This window comes from Ixodes scapularis, unplaced genomic scaffold (assembly GCF_016920785.2).
Source record: "Ixodes scapularis isolate PalLabHiFi unplaced genomic scaffold, ASM1692078v2 ptg005682l_1__unscaffolded, whole genome shotgun sequence".
Lineage (NCBI taxonomy): Eukaryota > Metazoa > Arthropoda > Arachnida > Ixodida > Ixodidae > Ixodes > Ixodes scapularis.
In genome coordinates, this window is record NW_024610463.1 from 34583 (window position 1) to 56970 (window position 22388).

The 22388-nt window shown below is 47.4% G+C and overlaps 1 protein-coding gene and 1 non-coding gene across 2 annotated transcripts; one reads left to right on the forward strand and one right to left on the reverse strand.

The window, feature by feature from the left end:
- The first annotated feature begins 2902 nt into the window (after positions 1 to 2902).
- Positions 2903 to 7234, forward strand: LOC121834722 (group XIIA secretory phospholipase A2-like). The gene is made up of 4 exons (XM_042288458.1): positions 2903 to 3291; positions 4024 to 4091; positions 4178 to 4349; positions 7072 to 7234. Exons 1-4 carry the CDS (start codon positions 2913 to 2915, stop codon positions 7182 to 7184), a joined length of 732 nt encoding a protein of 243 aa, XP_042144392.1. The 5' UTR covers positions 2903 to 2912; the 3' UTR covers positions 7185 to 7234.
- An 8386-nt stretch (positions 7235 to 15620) lies between these two features.
- Trnas-gga lies at positions 15621 to 15693 on the reverse strand. The gene has a single exon. It is a non-coding gene; the product is annotated as a tRNA-Ser (tRNA).
- Between the last annotated feature and the right edge of the window lie 6695 nt (positions 15694 to 22388).

The following is a 22388-nucleotide window of genomic DNA, read 5'->3' on the forward strand; positions in this document are numbered from 1 at the left end:
AAACGAAAGGGGAAGCAAGGACATAGACCAAAAAGCTGGTGGGACAAAGAAGTGAAGCAAGGGATACAAAAACGTCAGGAAGCCTCTAGAGAACACAGGTATTCCAAGCGTAGTGGGGAGTCCGAAACGGAAGTAAAAAGAAAATGGGACAATTTTATAACATGTCGCCGAGAGGCATCCAGTTTGATCAATGCGAAAATTCAGAGAAAGGGTGAGGAATGGATGAGTAATGTAAGTAAGAAAGATAGAAACGCTGCCAAGAAGTTTTGGGAGCACTTGAACTCACTCGGTGAAACAACGCAAGCTAGACAGAGGTTCATACTCTCGCATCAGGGAGATCAATTAGAGGGAGATGAGGCGATACAATATATAGGAGCTGTGATGGAGGAGAAATTTCGGGAACGGGTACATGTGGAAGATAGGAGAACCGAAGGAAGTAGCAGTCCAGTTTGTGACATCGCGGATTTTGGACAAAGAGAATGGGAAAAGGCGGAACGAAGAGTCCCTAGTGGCACGTCGACAGGCACAGATGGTATCCCTATCAAGCTGGTGAAGAATTTGGGTCCTAAATCTAAGGCAAAACTAAAAGAGGTAGTGAGTACCATGATAACAAAAGGAAATATTCCAGATGAATGGAGGCTTAGTAGGATGAGTATGATATATAAGGGAAAGGGAGATAAGTCTGATATTAGTAATTATCGTCCTATAACTGTGACACCGGTTATTTACAGGTTGGTAATGCAGATTATAAAGAACAGACTGGAGGAATGGGTAGATTGCGAGGGCATACTGGGCGAATTACAGAACGGGTTTCGAAAACAAAGAAGGTTGGAGGACAATTTATTTTCTCTAACACAGTGTATAGAAATAACGCAAAAAGAAAACAGACAGCTCTGGCTGGCATTTCTGGATATCAAGGGTGCCTATGACAATGTGAACCAAAGAAACCTGTGGGACATAATGGAGAACTTAAACCTAGATGAAGGACTAACAGCACTATTAAGGAACATTTACAAAGATAACAAGGTGATTATAACATGGGAAGGAAAGGCGACAGGGAAAATAGAGATAAGACGAGGCCTTAGGCAGGGGTGCCCGTTATCGCCTTTGCTGTTTATGTTGTATCTGAGAGGATTGGAGGATAGACTAGAGAAGAGTGGGCTTGGGTTCAACCTTTCTTACAGTAAGCTAGGCCAAAAAATTCAGCAATCCTTACCGGGATTGATGTATGCGGATGATATTGTACTAATGGCTAACAACAGGACAGAGTTGCAGGAATTAATGAGCAACTGTGGTAGGGAAGGAGAGGAATTAGGTTTAGAATTCAGTAGCGAAAAATCGGCAGTCATGATCTTTAACGAGGATGAAGTTGAGAGGCTGAAGATACAGAATATTACAGTTGAGAGAGCTAGTAAATACAAGTATCTAGGAGTATGGATATGTGATGGTGCAGAATATCTCAAAGACCATGAAAAGTATATAATAGGTAAGGGAAACAGAAATGCAGCTGTAATGAAAAATAGAGCACTTTGGAATTACAACAGGTATGAGGTGGTGAGAGAGATTTGGAAAGGGGTCATGGTGCCTGGCTTGACTTTTGGAAACGCAGTGCTATGCATGAAATCCGAAGTGCATGCGAGACTAGAAATAAAACAGCGCGGAGTAGGTAGACTGGCTTTGGGGGCACATTGCAAAACGCCAAACCAGGGAGTACAAGGAGACATGGGATGGGCATCATTTGAGAGCAGGGAAGCGGTGAGCAAGGTAGAATTTGAGGATAGGTTGAGGCAAATGGACAGGGAGCAATGGGCACGAAAGGTTTTCAGCTATTTATACATGAGGAGTGTAGACACAAAGTGGAGACAGCGCACTAGGAAATTAAGAGGAAAGTTTTTGGGCTATAGCGAAGATACGGAAGAGCAAGTCTCAGTTAAGAAGAAAGTTAAGGCCACAGAAAGAGATTGGTGGCTAGAGGGAATGCAGACAAAGACGGCTCTGGAAAGCTATAGATTAAACAAAAGAGTTATTGCCAAAGAAAGCATTTATGACAATTCTAGGGGAAGCTCATTGCTGTTTGAGGCAAGAACGGGTGTTCTGCGAACCAGAACATACAGAGTGAAGTACCAGGAAATTGATACAGTGTGCACTGCTTGTGGAGAGGAGGACGAGACGGCTGAGCACTTGATACTCTACTGTAAAGGGCTTCACCCTATGCCTACCGAAGACAACATAGATTTAATAAAGTCATTGGGTTTTAGAGACAGCGAAGGGAGAGTGGATTTCAAGACTGTAGAGATTACCAAGCAAAGATTAAGTGAATGGTGGCAGAAATCGAGAGAAAACTAGGTATTTTCTTATCCACTGATGGCAAGGGGGTTTCATAGCCTCACTTTCTTTGCACTGCGGAGTGAATATAGATTTCACATTTAAATATTCTAAGCTTAAATGGTAAAACAAAATGGCTAGGTGGCGTAAGCTACCGCCCGATCCAAAGGGCTCAGCTGTATTCATCCATCCATCCATCCGGTGGCACCTCTCCGAAACCTTGCCCAGAGCTTATGGCACCGCACAGGAGCCTTTCTTGAAAACGTGTATAGCCAACAAGACGCGAAGAAAAAAAATCACCGACAGAAATGCGTGACGTAAAAAAACAAACGCCCCCCCCCCCCCCCCCCCCCTTTTCCCGATAGATGCTGTGCAAATAGCAACTCCCCCATTGACCCCACCCGCCCCCACCTACGGACGCGGTCACCCCAAGTGCGAGGAAAGTGGAGCCAAAGAAGTATCTACTTTGCTGTGGACGACAGAGGCCTCCTAAATTGTATAACACAATAAAATTCACTTAAAACCGAAACTAAAATCAAGTGAAGCAAACAAAAAGGATAGCATCCAATCCAATCCGGGAGAATGCCATGCTGCCTGTTGCCAACGTTACTACCGCTACCTTTCGCCGCGTATGGGCTCGTCATCCCTTGCGCGTCGACGTTGTTGTTGCACTGCTGCCCATTTCTAAAAATGCCTCTTTCCCTCGCGTGGTAATCTCTGCCTCCGGGATGCTGATATCGTGGCCGGGAGGCTGGTATCGCCTTATCGCCGTGGTGTTTTCCATCGCCACCTGGTATGTCTCGGGACAGACGATATTCGACTTCGCGCGGCATGTGACGCACAAGGCCGAAGGCTTTCTCGACGAGTTGAAACTGGGGCTCAAAACCCTCCGGTACGGTCTCAACACTGTCGAGGGTGTGCTCAAGGAATCCAAGGACGCGGAATGCGCTTTCAAGTGTCCCAACGGTGAGTGTTGCCCTGGCTTGCGTGAGTGACGCCTTCACATGGGCACACGAAATGTTTTCCGCTGGCCCATTCTTGTGATTTTTAACCATTTGTCAAGGTTCCCGCTGAATGGGTCTACAGCATTCTTCTGCGCACTTATCGGATGATCTTTATGCTTTACTTTTATGAGAAGTGGGAGCACAGGAGGTGTGCGTGGCTGGCAGAAAGGTCGCAAAACCCGTGCGCTGGAGCGCTGGTGAGCCAACCTCCCGTTGACAGAGTTGAGACAAGGAAAAAAAAAACAGAAATAAAAAGAAAAGTGGACGACACAACATTTTGTGTTCTCCTTTTCTTTGTGTTTTTGTTCTTGTCTCGGGGTTTTATGAGTATGACCGTCCACGGAGTTTGGTGTTTTCGGTTAGCCGCATACACGTGAGTGCGGGACTGTGCGGTCGCACGTTTCTTGCACCGCAAAAATCAGTGCCTAGGCGCTGCAAGTTAATTTTTTTAATTATTATTATAATTTTAGTTGGTGGGTTTTAACTTTAGGAATATGTATACATAAAAAAAAACAAAAAAAACTTGCAAACGCAACGAATTTATTCAAGGTCAGAGGGACTACTGAAAAACACTTCGTTTCGTTTTTAGTTTTTATCGTTGTTTTGGGTCATCCAGCAGAAATTTGTCTTGGACTATATATACACATGCATGTATATATAAAACAACTGTAAATAATCCACTTGATTTCTACAGGATTGCTTGCAAAGCCGAAGTCTGGATACAAGCCCGTCCCCAATGGATGCGGCTCCTACGGTCTCAAAGTATGTATCTAAACTTACCCCCGATATTCTTGGCTGTACTCCTTTTCTGCTTTGCAATGCGAATTCAGTGATGTTCCCCTCCGCAGTTTGATGAAAGCGGGCTGCCACACAAGGACATGAATTCCTGCTGCAACAGGCACGACATCTGCTACGGAACGTGCCTAGCCACAAAGGACGACTGCGACTCCAAGTTCCTCGGTTGCCTCGACTCTGTGTGCGACAAGAAGACCGGCAAGCATCACAAGGACAAGCTGATGAGTAAGGATCTCAGGTGCAATAATTGAAAACGAGCGTGTTGGTGAATAGCTATGAATACTTGAATTAAAGGATAAAACACCAAGGACGTAAACGAAAACGGGACTTCTTTCAGAAGAGGTCCTGTTTCCGTTCCAGTCCTCAACACCTTATCCTTTCAAGTATTGATATCCCAGTAGCTTAGCTGCAGTTGTCTGATGAATTCATCATATAAACTTGCTAGCGCCGTAGGCTTGGCAGGACTTCAGTTCCCACTGCTTTGAATTTGAGCAGACGATGCTTCAGTATCCATCTGTGCAATAACTACTGCACAATGCACATTCGGGTACCCTAGGTTAGTGGCCATATTGCACTGGCCAAATTGCGCTTCTGCGGTGAAGACGGAGGTTGCCACATTTCAAGGCAGACTACCGTAAACTGCCCCGGAAGCGCCCACTTCGTTCAACCGTCCACTACTAACATTTCGCAAACTTGGGAATCCTGCAAACTATGCGTTAAGTGCCCGATCCTGAAAAGCGCCCATGTCTTGATTAACCCAGTTTTCAGTGAAAGTGAGTTGAGGACACCCCCGGTACGGTATACTCGACATCGGCTTTTTTGTGCTATGTTGTCAAAGCTTAGTTTCCATGGTGCTGTGCGAGCACGCTTTGTCTTGCATTTCATTCTCGTGCATTTGCACAAGTAGCATTGATGGCACTGCAGAACCTATTCTAGCTTTGACAGCATGTCACTGTGCTGCACGAACATCTGCACCGCCAATTTCACCTTTAGTTATGTTTAGGGAAGGTGTCGTTCCTATTCCTCATGTTTGACACAAACGGGTTAGTTTCTGTACTGATTATGTTCAATCGAGTATTCTCTTTGTGACCGGATTATACCATCCCTTATACAGCGTGTTTCTCAAAATGTGAGCCAAATTGTTCCTATGAAAAGTGTGCATTGCGCAGAAAAAATGTTGAATGTTCTATTGGTCTCAGCCGAAGGTCTCATTTGGGAAAATTAACATTTTTATTAATTACTTTCGAGTAATTAACTTTTTCATTTGTGAATTTATAGGTATGGTCGGGTATGGTTGAGGATCATCGAAACCAATAAATCAACTTATTTTTAAAATATTGAAGGTACATGCTGTATTGTATTGCATTCCATAAAAATAAAACACTCAATTTGGATGTGATTCTTGGTTTCGGTTTCCTTTCAGAGCACATTGCTCCAGCGGTCCTGCCCCCCCCCCCCCCCCCCCCCAAAGCCCCTGCATGTTTCAAAAGTACCGCAAGGTGCGTCTATGCACGTGCTACGTGCAGCCCTTGGGGAGATCATGGCTGCACAGCGCAGCACTGAGCTAGATTTCAGATGCCATGTTCTTCCCAGAAGTGGCGCGCGGCACGTTTCTTGAGCATTTCCACAACAATGAATGGCGCCACTTTTCCCAGGATACAGGGGCTTTACCCCCCCCCCACCCCCCGTGGCTGAGGTGTGCAATGCACGTGCACCAGACTTCCTTCCTCCCTACGAAGGAGGTGAAGCGGTAGCTGCGTGCTTCGACTGCGGGAGGCAGGACTGCCTGCACAAAGATGTGCTTCGACAAGAAACCAAAACCTAGAAATTCATCCAGATTGAGCGTTTTTTCGGGATGCATGAAAATGCTGTGCGTGCCTTTCATATTTTTTTTTTTAAATAGGCTGATTTAGTGGTTTTCAATGATTCTCAACAAGTTTCTAATTGACACCGTACCTATGATATCACTAATTTTACCAAACATTCTCAAATTTCCCCAAATGGGCCCTTTGGCAGAGATTAATATGATCAATATTTTTTGTGTGCGACGCACAGAAAAAAGGTCAGTGTTAAAAGGTTAAAAGCCGACGTGCAACCTCGGTTGTTTGCCAGGGAATGTAATCCTCTTAGCGCTCCCCTCTCCTAAGCTTTTAGCCAAGCTGGGGCAAGGTAAAAAGTGGAAAGGGTATAGGAAAGGAGGAGGCAAGCAAAAGCGGGAAGTGTACATCTGCCTTTAAGGTTAAAATTATACCAGAGAGTCTTGTGCGATGCTCACGTTTTGAAAAACACCCTTTATCCATTTTCTGGGGTCACTGAACATTTGCGGCCTAGTGAACCTTACTGTTGCTCGGCAACATAAAAGCCAGCGTCGGGAGGGATGCGTTGTGTATGGCTTCTCGGCACTGTCTCTGCACACATTCATAGCTTGAGAGGAGGGTGGCTTGAAACTGAACGCAACCGAGTTTCACCCAATGGCTTGAGGCCACCATACCTTACGGCTCGGTGAGTTTGAGGAATGCACTTTTTATTCGAAGGCTGAGCTCGTAAACATCCTGAGTTACCATGGCCACAAGCAACAAACTGGCAGGCTCTCAGTTTGATCCCCGACAGGTGACTCTGTACACTGCAATATTTTGAGAAAATTCAGTCACCCTGGGGCTTTCCTGTTTTTTTCTCGGACAAATTAAATAAAAAGGTACACGTTAGAAGCCCAAGGCATGGAATGTGAAAATGGGGGACATGCACTACATATCCCATTATTGAGACGTGTGGGCTTACTTTTTTGTATTGTTCTTCGTTTAGAGTTTTTTAAATGCCTAACTTGAACTAGCTTGTCTGCCTTCTTACTTTTTTGCGAAGATACTTCTAGATACATTGTCTTCCGACTTGTCTTAAATTATGGTAGTGGAGGTGAATATTTTTTCTTTGATGATTGTTTATTTTGCAGGTTGCAAGGCCGCTGCAAGGGCACTTTACGCAGGCAGCCAATATCTTGGATGTAAAGCATTCAAGGATGCACAGCGGCAAGCTTGTTTCTGCAATAGAAAAGATGAACTGTAATCATGAATGTTTTGTTGTTACTTTTAATAAATGCAGCTATATTTCTTGGATGCAAGGCTTCTCGTAGAGAATCATAAATTTCTTCGCACAAAACGAAAAAAAAAAAAACAAAAAAAAAACTGCATGATTCTGCATTTCTACTTCTCTTTTGGGAAAAAAGAAAAAAAAGACGACCCCCCCCTCCCCCCCCCCCCCCCTCATCTTCCTGGTCAAATTCAGCTAATTCGTCGAAAGTCCATTGGTCGACGAACAACTCAAAGAAGGACAATTCGCCCTAGGCCAATTTACAGAACAGAGAATTGGGCGAAAGTGCCCGTTCGTTGAACTAGGTCGAAATGTCGAAAAGAGTTGCACAGGGTGTCTAGAGTTACCCGGGGATGTTGGGGGTCAACAACGGAACCCTGTTTGCCGAAAATAAAGGATTACAAATTCAGTTCTCAGAATTTACAAGGGTCGGTAGTGAATCGTGAAAATTCGGGTCGTTCATAATGATAAAAACCGGGTTCTGCGTGAAGGCATTCACTCGACTCTTATCATCATGGAATTTGGGAAGACCGAGCGAAGGGCTAATCTTTCGATTCTGGTTGGTCATATATACACTTGTAATACGCGTAGAGTCAACACCACCTTGCTGTTGGTACAGCCACCATAACGTACTGGATTTGTCACCAAAAAAAAAAAGACTGCAAGGCAACGTTGGCTGACGGCCTTGAAGGCACGGCTATTGCAGGTAGACAATAAAACCTGTTTTCGCAGTTATTTTTTGTACAACTTGGTAAAGACAAAATTTGTACGGAAATAGAAAAAGCTCACTTGCAATTATTCTTTTTGACCTACATAATTTCTTAGCGACATCATGTAGTCACGAATTTACAAAAAGGCTACACCGAGGAAGCAGTTCATTTATAAATCGTCTCTCTTTTCTCAATGTCGATAATCATATTTGCATTTGCAAATCGGCGAATTTTGGCGATATTTCCTTCTGGGCTCAAAAGCACATCACTCCAACTTTGTTGTACTTCTTTCGACGAATATTTTTTGTGGACGGGTCGCTTCGACAAGTTTCCTATGCGAATTGCCCCATTCAACGAATTGTCCATTTACCAGTTTTCCGTCGAAGAATTGGCTTTCTACAGATTGTCCTAGACCGCTCCCTGGTAGCCATAAGACTGTCTGGCACAAGGAGGTTAGAAGTGCTAGGAAGGGGGCACGTTGCAATATTGGTGAAGCCTAGTCATCAAAAGTTTAAACAATATTGTGCCAAACGTGACCGCAGATATCTCTGGCGATCGGTGCGTGTGACATGTCACGTGTGAGATGGATGGTTGATTGGGGAGGCACTCACTTGATCGAATGACGTTTTAGTGAACGCCCTCGTTTCACCGAATGACACTTTAGCGAATAGTCGGACGCTGCGAAGCGGCGTTTTCGGGTGGGCCAAATGAGTTCACATTTTTGTAATGAGCCACCACAGACTGTCGCCGCGAAGCGGCGTAAGCGCAGCGCGGCGGATGGGTTAATGTGCGCCCCCGTTATTCGCTAAAACGATGATTCGCTCAAATGTCGCTGTTCGCTAAAACGTCATTCGCACATGTGATATGGACCCGGTTGATTGTACCACAACGTCCGGTAGGCCTTTTCAGATCGAAGGCTAGATGAAGGCTAGCTACGGTCACATGATGTGGTCATGTTGGGCTGATAAGTGAGGAGAGTAAGGAGGAAAATGAGAAAGAGGCGAGGCGTCGAGGGAGCATGGCTTGTGGAGGTACGCGGCTGACGTTGTGCCCTCTCGTACCCTTTTATCCTCCTTGGTCTGGCATCACACACATTTATAGCTCGGTAGCAGGATTACAAGCCACTGTAGCAGGATGGTTTCAACAAACGGGACTGCTTTTGTCGAAACAGTTTGGGATTGGGTATTTTTTGGAGGCAAAAATATCGAAGTACTTTCGTGCCTGCTTTTCTTTTACTTGTTTGTTTGTTAAAGGGATACTTCAACGAAATTTGAAATATATCCGTCGTGTTCAAAAATAGGTTGAATAGGACCCACAATATCCGTAAATGACAATCACACATTTGTATTTTGAGCCTGGTGGCTGTATTTTTTGTTATAAACGGCCCACTCTAGCCAGCGCTCGGAGAAGGCCCAGCTTAGAGCAGGTGACATTTGACGCAATCGTGACGTAGGTCGTCTAGGGGGACAATAGCTACTTCTGGAACACACAAAAGGGATTCTCGGAAAGACGGGAGTTCCTCTTTCTCCTCTTCTCTCGTCGTGGCCGGAGGCGACAGCGAGACACTCACCGTCACTAGCTGTCAAGGTTCCTAGACGGGCATCACAAACCAGTTACAAACGAGGCGTTAGCGACATCCACCAGGTGCTCTTTGCTAATCGTTTAATTCGTTTCAAAATTCCTTTTCGTGACTTTTTTAACAATATATTGGTGTGCTCGATGTTATACTGCTTTTAAACACATATAGACCATAAAATAAGCGCCGAAATTTTGTTGTGGTATCCCTTTAATTCTGGGTTTTTCGCGTTTGGTAAGTACTCCCGTCCGCCCGCGGTGGCGCAACGGTCTGGATAAGAGTACAACATGGCGGATTGTGTTGGTGGTTGTTGCAGACTGTTTCGGGATATGTTTAATTGATTTCCTGTGTTTGTTCTCTTCATTACGACAAAGTGACGACTTCCCAGAGTACATTCGACGGTGGTGATTGTTTCTGGAATACGATCTTGTTGCGGTAAGATATGAAAAATGCCACATTTTAATAATTTGCAACACCTGGGCCTAGGCTTAAACACGGTGCAGCTACCTGACATCCAAAGCTTTCCGAGTGTTTTTTTTTTTTTTTTTTCCTCCTGTTTATTTATTTTTTATTTTGCTGGAATGCTTCACGTGAAATGGTTCCCATAACGTGGGCAATGTTTGTGTCTGCGCAGTGACTGTCTTGCATTGTACCAAACTCTGTAAACAAACGCGGCGAGTGATAAAAACCTTAATCCTTGTAATTTTAAGCCTAAATGTTCGAAATTATTCATAACGGTGTTAGTGGGGTGTTATGTTTCCGTGTTTTGCTTCGCCTTGTTTTTGGTACTGACTTTTTGTGACAGCTGTACATAGCCCAGGTACTGCAACGGGACGTTCGCGTGCAATGCACTCGCAATGCTTACTTCATCTTTTTTTTTTCCTATTTATTTTTTAAGTAAACATTAAACAACACAAACCTTGATACCCTCAGGCACGCCGGCCTGCAGTGTTTGCACTGCTCGACAACCCTCCTCGTTTAGTTTCCGAGGTGTTGAAGTGTTGCTAGGTTTCTTTGTGCAGTTCAATCATAGAAACACAGAAAACAAATGTGGCTATGACGAATCTCTGTAAAACGGGAATGCATTTTGACTAAAGATATTGCGGACCTGCCCAGGTTCGAGTACGGCAAAGTTGGACTTTTTCGAAGTTCAAAACTCAAAAGTTCGACAAAAGTTCAACTTCTTTGCGCATGTGCGAGAATTCAGGAGCGAATTCAGGAATTCTCCTGAATTCCTGAATTCAGGAGAATTCAGGAACCACCTGGGGGAAGACAAGTTCCATATTTGTTGAATGTATTGCATCATTGGTTCACATTACTAAGGTGCCTGGAACACATCTCCAACTATTGTGTTTACCGCGTCCATCATAGTGGTCCCTCGATTTCCACCTGGTGATGTCGTAAAAGTGTCTTGCTGTCGCCGGTCAGGGTCCTGGCGGTGTCCCAGCAGCGGTTGTGGATGTGGCAGACTTCTGTTCCGCTGCAGGTCATTCACCAGTGTTACAGCCAGTGTAACAGTCCACGGAAGTTTTGGCAGCCAGAGGTTGCAGCGCCGTGACGACAGCGACACTCACATTCACTCATGCTTTTCGCCGGCATTTCTACGACCAACCACCAGGACCGCAACATCCGACAACATGACTCTCCAGCCTCAGCGACGTGATTTGTTGCCACTTCAGGATGCGAAACGCACCAGTTGGACACGCGCTTCAGGCACCATAACATTACTAACGGAAGCATCAAAAAGTACCTATTTTTATTTTTATATTGTGTAAACATGGGTAATCATTTTATAAATTATAAAATAAACTACTTCCTAAGCTAATTATTTCCAAAAGTTTGGAATCCTCGTGTAGAAACTGGGCAACACTGTCCATAAGTCGAACTTCGTCAAACTTGGCAAAAAGTATGAAGGTTTGCTGAACCGGTCGAATTCCGAGATTTGACAAAGTTTGCGACACCCCTAATTTTGACTGTGTTGACTTGTTTGCTAACTGGGCTCACACAATAACATCATCACCCCCCCCCCCCCCCCCTCCCCCCCCTGCAAAAAACAAATGAAGTGTTTTGGTATATTCACGTTTTTATACATTGCTTGCACGAGGGAGTTTGGTCATTTGCAGTTGGTAATGAATACAGTTCCGAGTTTTCTGTTTCTCCAGAACATATCCCAACTATCGCAGGTCATTTTCTTTCTTTTTTTTCTTCCACATCCAAAATTTGAATTTTCAGGGCAATGACACTTTTATTTGTCCCGTAGTGTTTTTGCAGTTTTTTATCTTTACCTTTTGGCCTGGCATGCATTACAAGAGTAGATGGATGGTTATGGAGGGGTTACTTAAAACTACCTGAGAAGTGATCCCAGACCTGTGCCTATTGATATGCTAGTCTTTTTACAGGCATCTAAACAGCGAAGTGAAAGTGCCAGTTCTTGCACGAGCTCTCCGTCAAGACTAGGGAGTTTTAGTAGATAATTTTTTCGGTAACAATACCCGGTGCTTCGCCGGCTCCTCTGCACATGCATCACCTTGTTATTGGGACAATTATCGGAGTTACCGAAACATTTGACTAAAACTCTTCAATGTCCAGCTGAACAGATCGGAACGACTGCTGAGGGGACATAGGCTTAGAGAAGATTGGTTCTCCCTTGGCACATCCCTTCTCTCATGCTTGCCATCACTGACATCCATTATTTGGCTGAGCTGCCATAGAAGGGTTACAAAGATACGAGCATTGGTAAAACAAGCTTAAAAAGTATAATGATTTTTGTTGCATTGGTCTTCATATTTCACTTGAGAACACAAATGCACTACTCTGCCATGGGAGATATGCTGATGGGAACCAATGCCCTGGAAATCATGTAGGAGCCTTCATGCAAGCCTCCAAGCAGCACTGAGCTGCTGGTTAGCTTGAGCAATTGCTCTGGGGAACCTCAAGTTTCTAGAAAATGGTTGTCCTATTCTCTGTTACCTTCCAAAAGTCGACTCCACAAATGCGGAATTCCAGTGCAAGAAAAAACTGTATATAGAGTTTTCCTTGAGGTTATTTTCAAGTTCTCTTTCCAATTATTATATTTCGGTTAGTCCAGCTCGGCTCTAGTGACCTTCTTTAGGGATTATTCTGTGCAGGGTCTCTAGCTTGCCAGGATGAAGTCACTCATCAAACCATGGTGTCACACTTTTCAAATGACTTTATGGGCACAGTGCTCATGTCAAAGTAAAAATAAAGGTAATATGACACACTGTGCACCCAGGATATTGAAATTATAAATTCGGGCGGTTATAATCTGGACTGTTCCCGTCTTATTTTGGCCAGAGGGATGAGTTTCCTCAACTAATTGGCAGCCTAAAGGGTCACCTTGCCCAAATGCTGGGTTGCAGAAACACCCGTAATATCCCTGTAATAATATCTGACGTCTCTCGTTTTGATGTGCGGTAAAGGTTCAATATTAGCAAGCTTTAGGTCGTTTTTGCTACCACTGTACCAATACTGAGAGATCATGTTGCTGCTGGGGAACATTAACTGGATGCACATCCACAGTGGTGCTGAACCTGCAAAAACAGTCTGCATACACCCTACGGACCCTTTTTATGCAAGAGGAAGTTCTGTTACATTTTGCATCCCCGCAAACTTTAAGTCAAATGAGAGGGCAAACAATTCCCGCCATAGCATCACTTCTTGCAACAACCGTAAAATATTTTATGGCCAGTTCTCCATGTAGTTTGCTAAAGGACCGGTTAGCGAGAGATTTGTTCGAGATTTTTTAATACTCCTGTAAGACGGCTGGCCGATCCACTCTTATATGTTGAATAGCACAGCATAAGGACCTCGATAAATCTCCCACCTTGTGATTTGTGGAGAACTTTGTTGTCGACATGCTCTGAAGGCCTACCGAAACAAAGCGACCGGAAGTCTCTTGAGAGGCAAGAGTCTGCTTCTGTTTATAAATGTAAGGTCGATTGTTTCCATCCTTCATTTTAGCATTTTCTGAGGTTTCGGGCTGTTCTGAGTTCGTTCCGAGACGGCCTTAGAGGGCAACTCCGCTCAATTCCAAAGATTTCGGGCTAATGAGTTATTTTGCATTAAAAAGAACTAGTAAAGGTACTGCATCATTTGCTTCGCTAAAAATTGGGTATATCTTTTTTAAATCTAATTTTAAACACGCGCAGAAACCAATACTTCGGCTCCGTCCGGCAACATTAGCCTCGGGCCGCCAAGAACATGGCTATCACTTGGTACGAGATGTCACGTGATTCTTTACGCAATGATGGTGGGACTGAGGTGGCATGTGCCAGGTGCAAGTGTTGTCCGCACCGCACTCTTCACCACGTTTTGGTGTCTACGACATTCAAGGACGTCTGCACAACTGCGGCATAAGTCTGTGCACAGAGTGTCTGTAGTGTGGATGAAACTTTTAGAGACAATACTCACAAACGGTGAGACGACGAAGGCGGCTGTGACACAAGAAACAGCAGTAACGGCGGGACCACAGTGCGGTGGTCGGACGGCTCCCAAGAAGTGCACTGCGTGGTGCGCCGACAGAAAAAGTTACCGACGTCACCCGTTACGCTTGCACGGAGAACTAAAAGCAAGCAAAAAGGGGCAATGGTGATTGCGTTTAGATCAATGTTGGCTACGCCCATGCCGTAGCCTTGACTGCTCTGTTGGTAGTGCCTCAATTCGCCCGCTCGAGTCAACCGATTTCGGCAACTTGGCGAGTTGCAAAGTTTGCTGGACCGTTTGAGAAACATTTAGACAGAACTAGGTCGTAATATTTGACGTGTGGTCTTCCTAGGTGATAGTGAAGAGGACTGCATTATTTTTTCAAAAACAAAAATGAAGCGCAGTTGCCGTTTAACTGCAAGCTTCTTCTTTTAAACTGTGGTTTTTCACTTTTCCTAAAGTTGCTTTAGAATGCTTGCACATGCTTTCATCTTTTTTTCCAGGCATTTGACTCTCCACAATGTTGGACAAGTAGGCACCACTTGCGGAAACATGCCGGGTTGTGGGTCAAGCACCGCTGCGACCTTGAATCCATGGCACTGAGTGGTAAGCTTTCCCTTCGTCGCTATCATTTGGTGCTGGTGCATACGAGGAGCATACAGTCGGCCCAAACCGTGGCAACGGTGTACGCACAAGGGAAATTGCAAGTGCCCTCTGCGGTCTGGCTGCGGACACAGTGCCGGGCAAGCTGACATTTTGCGAGACAGTAGCATTGTATGCCGCGGCATCGGATGTCTCAGTGGTTGGCAGCACGGTGTTCAGCAGTGGCTGAAGCCGACCGCCTGCTGTCAATGCGAGGCCACCGAGGCTTGGTCACTTGCTTCAACTACCTCCTCTGCGTTTGCCTGTCTACCCTGGGGTCACCCGTTTTTGTGCGGGGGTCTTCCCTCTGACATAATTGTGCATGGTCTCTGATGTGGCGGGACGACCACGGCAGTGCCGCAGTGCTGTTCGGCGAATGGGTGCAATGCACGAGGAGAAGCGGGTTGCATTTAGCCGTTCATGGGGGTGTCGTGAACTGCTTCTCCTTGTGCTGCTGTCCGCGATGGATCCAGAAAGTTACCCTGAGAGCTTGGAGGAAGCTCAAACTCTGTCGAAGCTGTAAAACATTATTAAGGATAGCAAAACATTGACTCTAAGTTGGAGACCTCTGTTAGCTGCGGGCCCGTGTTGTGTTTCCCCAAGTCTGGAGATTTTCTCTGGGATCGAACGCACCGAGTTGATTTTTCAATTAATTACAATGATGCGGTATTTCTATATTTGAAGCAGCAATTTCTGTTGCCTCGTGGCCCCACAAGTACCCATAAAAGCTTCAAGAACCGCACAAAAAGAGCTGCTGGGAATATGTCTCAGTACCATTAATCTTGGTAGTTTTATTTTTTTTTATTTTACTGTTACTTGGGGGGGGGGGGGGGGGGAGGGGGGAGGGGGAGGGAGGAGTTTCTTCAAGGTAAATATTTTGTACACTCGTTCATGGGGATATCCAGTAATGGCAACAATGAGACAGCGAAGCAAGGGTACCTGTAATGACAATAATATTCCCTGGAGAAGGGGAACAAAGGGGACAGAGGACGAACACAAATTTCCAAACACAGCTGGGTGACTTACGCGACCGAAAATATCAGCCTGGTCCTGGTATCGAACCAGGGACCTCTCCATTTCCAGTGGAGCGCTCTACCAACTGAGCTAACCAGGAGTTAGACGTCGGTAGAGCAAACGGTGTTTATCGGCTGCCACCAGTCTTACACCAACAAGGATGAACGGCCTGCATTTTAAGCTTATGATTATAAGCTTATTATCATAATGCTACATGTAACCACTTAATTTTGTGCATGGCGGCATGCCACAGTCTTTTCAACCAATTATTTTAATGCTTTTGTATCCTACTGATAATGCTGAAAGAATGATTTGGTTATTTGGACTTGATCAAGAGCGGGCTGCGTTGTTCCCATCGAAATGTATTTTTAGGTGTAAGTTTGGTTTACCTAATGTCGGTATTCCTGGGTTGTCGACCTCCCGCAATCAGTTCAACCAATGAGCAGTCATGCTCCCTTAGTGGCAAAAGCTAACTCCATCCTTTTTCGCCAGTGACACCGGAGGACCATTAAAGCCCGATGCCAAAGGTCCTTCCGATTGTTTGAACGCATTAAAGAAACCAAAAGTTCAATATCGGTGAAAGATAAATACAAACAGAACAGTGGTTATGCGGTGCTTCCCTGCTTCTATACACCAACTCAACTCTCCTACGTCACGCCGCGGTGGTGGCGCGCCGGACGCACTTCCGGTCTGTGGCGGTGGGCAGAAGTCGCCGTGCCAGACATGCATTCCTGTGTTCCCTTGGAAGAAACGAGACAAAAAACCTGCTTTCTCGTCAAAATGCTGCGGCGGGGGTTGTACCAAGAAAGTCTGGAAAGGTTTGAAGATCAGTTTCCCCGCGTTTTTGCCCCCCTCCGTTTTCGTCCGAGAACGTGGATAGTAGGCGTGAAAAGGGCAAACCAGACGCTGTCGAACTACAATTGCGTGCGCGGGCAACACTTTGTGGTCGCCAGATGTATTTGCTTTGTTCCAACATAAACGAGAAAAAACCGCCAAGTTGTCCGAACCACCCACGGGTTCAGTGCGTCTTCAAATTCACACGGCCGCCTGATCGTTCAAACTTTTGTCTGCTCTTTCAAACGTCTGCTTTTTTTCGTCTGCTCGTTCATACAAAAGCGGCCCGTAGACCAAACTTTGACCCGGTGACTGCAATAAGAAGTAATTGCAGACCTCAAAAGACTTAAGTAGGCTCGGTGTAAAAAGTAGATACAAGATGTTGATCATTGGTACCGGTGGTCATCACCGACTTGTTACGCTTGGTCTGTTCCCGCTTCCGAATTTTAATATCGACGTCGATCATCGCCGCTACCTTCTAAACTTTTGCAACACGAGCGACGTCGCTACCGAAAATACCTGAAAGAATCTCATCATGGTTTTGGCGTCCATTCTGCGGCGTTCATGCGAATGAATCGCCGCACGTCAAATTATTTACGGAAAGTTTAGCGGCGTAACGAGCCTTGATGTTTTCGCTTAAGCGATTAAAGTGGTAAGACATTGCGATGAGGACATAGAATCGACGATTCCAACGCGAAAAAGAGTAGGCAGACTCACACAGACGCCGACAACGTGACATTCGAGTGGTTTGTTGACGCGGGACGCGGTGCTTCTTGCCCGTACCCCATTACGCATGCGTTCGAACTGTCGTCTGCTCTTTCAAACTTGGCTGCTTTTTGTCGTCAGCTCGTCCAAACGACAGCGGCCGGGAAACCAAACGTTGACCCGGTAATTGCGATAAGAACTAAGTGCAGGCCTCAAAACACTTTTGAAGGTTGGTTGGGGTAAGTAGGCTAAGTGTAAACAGATACAAGAAGATGTTTATCATTATTGTTACCAGTGGCCATCACCGACTTGTAATGCCAGATTCTACTTGCGGTTTTCAGTATCGACGTCCACCATCTCAGTTACGGTCCGCGCTTTTGCAGTCCGAGCAACGTCGCGTCTGAAAACAGCGAGCAGAATCTCATCGTGGGAGTCAGGCTTTAGCGCCCATTCTGCGGCGTCCACTTGAAATGAATCGGCGCACGTCACATTATTCACGCAAAGTTTTGCCTCGTTAGTTTTGCTGAAGCCGCTCAAATAGTCAGACATTGTTAGGAGGACGTAGCATCAACAATTCAGACGCGAAAAAAAGCACGGGGACTCCCACCGACGCCGACAACAACGCAATTCAATGGTTTGTTTATGGGCGACGGCGGGCTTCTTGCCCACCATCCACGGCGCATGCGCGGCGCCGGTGGCGTCCGCTAGGGGCGCTCCGGTTTGTTTGTAAACATGAGTTGGTGTATAGAGGCATGCTTCTTTATCCCTAGACATACGTCGCTTCCTCTCCTCCAGAGTCTGTTGTGTACGTCGAACCCGGTGTCCAAACACGACGCGTTTTCCGCAGTCGTACCGGAAGTGGAGGTTTTCCTACAATGCCAAACCTTTTTAGCACTTCTTTTTTTTTCCTGTTGAAAATTTTTGTTTGCGTCTTTAGAGCACGCTCATCCTGTGGGTCCGAGGCCTCCGCCGTTGTTATCGGTCCCCAATCTCCCGAAAACAAGAAAAGGGGAAGAGACAACAGAGAGGAGGCGAAAAGGAAAGCCACGCTGTTTGCTTGGATGATTTTCAAACTGAAAATGGACGCGCGCGTCGCAGTTTTACAATTCTTTCTTTTTTAAGTGCGTTAGCGTTAGTATTTATATGACAGTGAAAAGGTGACGGTGTCCGCGTGTTGACAAAACAGTGAAAAGGGAAGCGCGCCGCGTGGAGAGGAGGATAGTAGGGAAGAGCAAAAGCGCGAGGTAGGCGACGTCACGGGGAGGAAGCCAATGGGCGCGCAGCGAGGCCTGTCGAAATTCGGCGCAAGGAAACATTGATTGTAAAACAAACACCATGACTCTGTGCGACAGGGGCTGGGGCGAGGCGGGCTGGGCGCGCCCGCTTCTTCGCAGAACACTTGAAGAAATATCTATCCTTAGGAAATGAGTTAACATTACCCCAGAGAAACGCGGCACACGTCCCCCCCTTTGGGAGATGCCAAGACTGATGAGGGTTATGCTTGAGTATTACCTAAAAGTTACCGATAAATCTCCCGGTAATTTTTTTTTTGTTTATTTTTTTTAGGAAAGTGCAACAGGGACAAGAAAGGCAACAGGAAATGCACTCTCAACCGGGACAAGAAAACTGATAAGACTAGCTGACTGGGCGAGTTGCTAGTTCATGTCGAATAACGTAACAGCGCACAACTAGAGAAACACTCTAGTTGTGCGCTTTCATCGTATCAAACAGGAAGTGCACTCTCAGAGGAAGGTTTATTGAGACAAACACGCACTACGAATGCCATCTTTCTGGCGATCGTTTAAAAAATTAAACAGTTTTTGCTTTCTGGTGCTGAATGCATCGGAAATTTTTAAAGCAGTTTTATCTGCGTGTCGCCCGAGAATGGTTGTTTGTGTTAATTCCGGGTCACCTGGGCACCTATTTCAGTGCACCGCCATATTGGCCGGCGGGGACTGTTTTACCGACCATGCATGTTATCTTGCTACCATGCATGACCACGCATGTTATCTCGCTTGCTGTTATCTTGCTATCAGCGGCTCATGGAATGTTTTGGCGGAGTGCCGAAAATTGGCCCGCGTGATATGGAGTGCGGTCGACGGCGCAAAACCGCAGAATCGCTGCAAAAAATTAAACATGTTTGACAGAGAGTTGTTGAAAGTGCGGAAACGAGTTGGTCGAGACTGCGGACAAAAAGCGACGCGAACGCCGAAGAAGCTTTCAGTGTGCCGGTGCGTCCTGAGCGATGGTGCCCCGGGCGCGGCGAAGCCCTCGAGGGCCGACGGCGCTGGCCGATGCGTCGGCGTGGGTGGCTGCCGGCGCGCAGACGAGCGCGCGATGGTCAGCCGCCGCCGCGAGAGCGGAGCGAGGCGGCGGGCGGGCTGCCGGCCTCGGACACCGACCAGGATGTTGGCGTCGCCCAGGAATCTGGTGCATTTTGGGTGGTCCTCGGCCGCTTTTCGCTGTCGTTTTCGGGGGCCCGTGCGGGACGGGGGGTGTGCCCCTGGCTTCTCGCTGGGGGTGGGAACGACGGCCGTTAATCGCAACGGGGAGCTGCCACCGTCGGCCGTCTACGCGGGTTACGGCTGAACCGAGGTCCGGACGCGAGGGCCCTGCCCGAGACGGGCCCCAAACGGACCTCGTCGCTCTCCGGACTCCAGGAAGGCCCAGATGAGCCCCCTTCCCAAGTCGGAGAGAAAGTGCCGCCGGAAGCGGCCGGGTGCATGGTAGTTTCTAAACTTCTGGCTGCAGCTGGTAGGTTTTACGAGCCGAAAGAGCGACATGGCGACGGCGAAACACGGCGAGCCAACCGAACCGTCGAAGCGCGGACGGTGACTAGCGCGGATGACAACAGAGTACACCGTTCGAGGTTCTGAACAAAATAAGGCATCGTACGACACCGAAGACGTAGCCTGTCCAAATTGAAGAGCGTTCGTCGAAGCGCCTGTTCGCTGTGCACCCTTGTGTTCGATCGCCTGATAGACACGGGATTAGGGCTTCGCTGTGCCGGTGACTACTACGAATGCTCGCTTGTGTTCCGATTCATCGATGAGTGAGTGCCTACTTCGTGAGACATCGTGTGCGCCGCACGAATCGGAACCGACGCGACGGAGCGGCAAGTTGTGCAACATGCAGAACGACGGAAGCGTGAAGTACGGGCAATAACACGATAACACAAAGCAGCGCTTGAGCAAGGGCTCACATGAGTATAACGATATCGAAGTCTGGCTGAGTCGAAGAGCCGGCTTCTAAAGTTGTCTATATCGTCATATCTACTGTACACTGTACTAACAATGTTGTCCATATATGCGTATCTACTCTAAATAAAACAGCTATAATGCTTAAAAAAGTGAAAGCCGTTTACAACTCCCTGTAACACCGAATTAGAGCGCAGCGCTTGAGGAGGAGGAGGGAAGGGTACTGGGGGGGTGAAGTGACCTGGGGGGGGGGGTCGCGTGACCTTGGGGGGTCACGTGACGATGCCGATGATGTCATCAGTGACGTCACTGATGACGTCATCAGTGACGATGCGGACTCCGATGACGTCATCAGTGATGATGACGATGCGGATGTCGGTGACGTCATCAGTGACGTCACTGATGACGTCATCTGTGATGATGACGATGCGGATGCCCCCCCCCCCCGAAGTCACGTGACCACCCTCAGGGTCACGTGACCCCCGCCGAGGGTCACGTGACCTCCCCGATGACGTCAACGTCACTGATGACGTCACCGGCATCCGCATCGTCATCATCACTGATGACGTCATCAGTGACGTCACTGATGACCTCACCGACATCCGCATCGTCATCATCACTGATGACGTCATCAGTGACGTCACTGATGACGTCACCGGCATCCGCATCGTCATCGTCATAATCACTGATGACGTCATCAGTGACGTCACTGATGACCTCACCGGCATCCGCATCGTCATCATCACCTATGACGTCAACAGTGACGTCACTGATGACGTCATCAGTGATGATGACGAAGCCGATGACGTCATCGGGGAGGTCACGTGCCTCGGCGGGGGTCACGTGACTTCAGGGGGGTCACGTGACCTTGGGGTGACCTTGGGGGTCACATGACCTTGGGGCCACGTGACCTTGGGATGACCTTGGTTACGCCGACGCTGACGGCGACGCCGACGCCGCTCAAGTTGGGAACGGGCCCCTAAGAGCTGCGCTCTAAAAAGTATATAGGGGTGGGCCCAGCATTCCCCCTCGGTCACGTAATGAACAAGGTGAGTTGACTTCCCACGGGTCAGCAGTGGCGGATCCGAAGTGGGGGCGACAAGGGCGGCCGCCCCCCCCCCCCCCCCCCCCCCCCCCCCCACCGCCCCCCCCCAAACAAAGTCGACCCCCCTCCCTCCCCCCTTCTCAGAGGGTAATATGACATGGGTGGATTCCCCTTGCACAAGAATGGGAGAATAGTATTGTAGCGAGCTTGGTTTATGTAACTACATTTATATTTACAATATTTACAAATGTTTGTTAGTTGCAATGCAGAAGCCGACCATCGTAGAACGTCCGTGCACCACGTCACCCCGAATCTCAGTCCCTCGTAGCACCCGTCACGAATCGCGTGGCGCCGAAACACACCGCTCTCGCTCTCGTTCCTGTTGTCCTTGTAGCTGGGGGGCTACAGGTGCCCCCCCCCCCCCCCCCCCCCGCCCCCCCCTTGGACAAGTGACTGTGGCCACTTGAGTGGAGTTTGTTTGGTGCTCTGTGGGTATCTGTGTGTTATCCTGACGCTTGGACGTTGGTGAATCGAAGGGGGAGAAGAAAGCCGGGTTGAGTCTGTCGACTGTGGCGGTTTCGCGTTTACCTCGAAGCAACAGGGGTATAGTATTTTGGTGATTTTTCCAGGACAGGAAATGGTCCATCGTGCAGGTTTTGCAGAGGCTTCCTTGGTGCGTCCTTCCTGATGAAAACGTGTGTAGCCTCAGTCAGTGCAGGATGTTGGAAAACCTTCGGTTGTGTTTGTTGGCGTGAGGGAACTGGGCGAAGCGTTGACATTGCTCGCCTTAACTTGTGGCCGTAGGGTGCGGGATCCACGCTGTCTGGTATGGTAGGCGGCTCGATCATGTCCGCAGGCAGGCGTAGCGGAGCACCGTAGACGAGCTCAGCCATCCCTAGGTCAGGTTTGAGCGTTGAACGCAACCCAAGCAGCACGATGGGCAAGTTGTCGACCCAAGCATCGGGAGACGACTGCGTGCGAAGTGCTGATTTTAGCTGCCTATGAAGGCGTTCC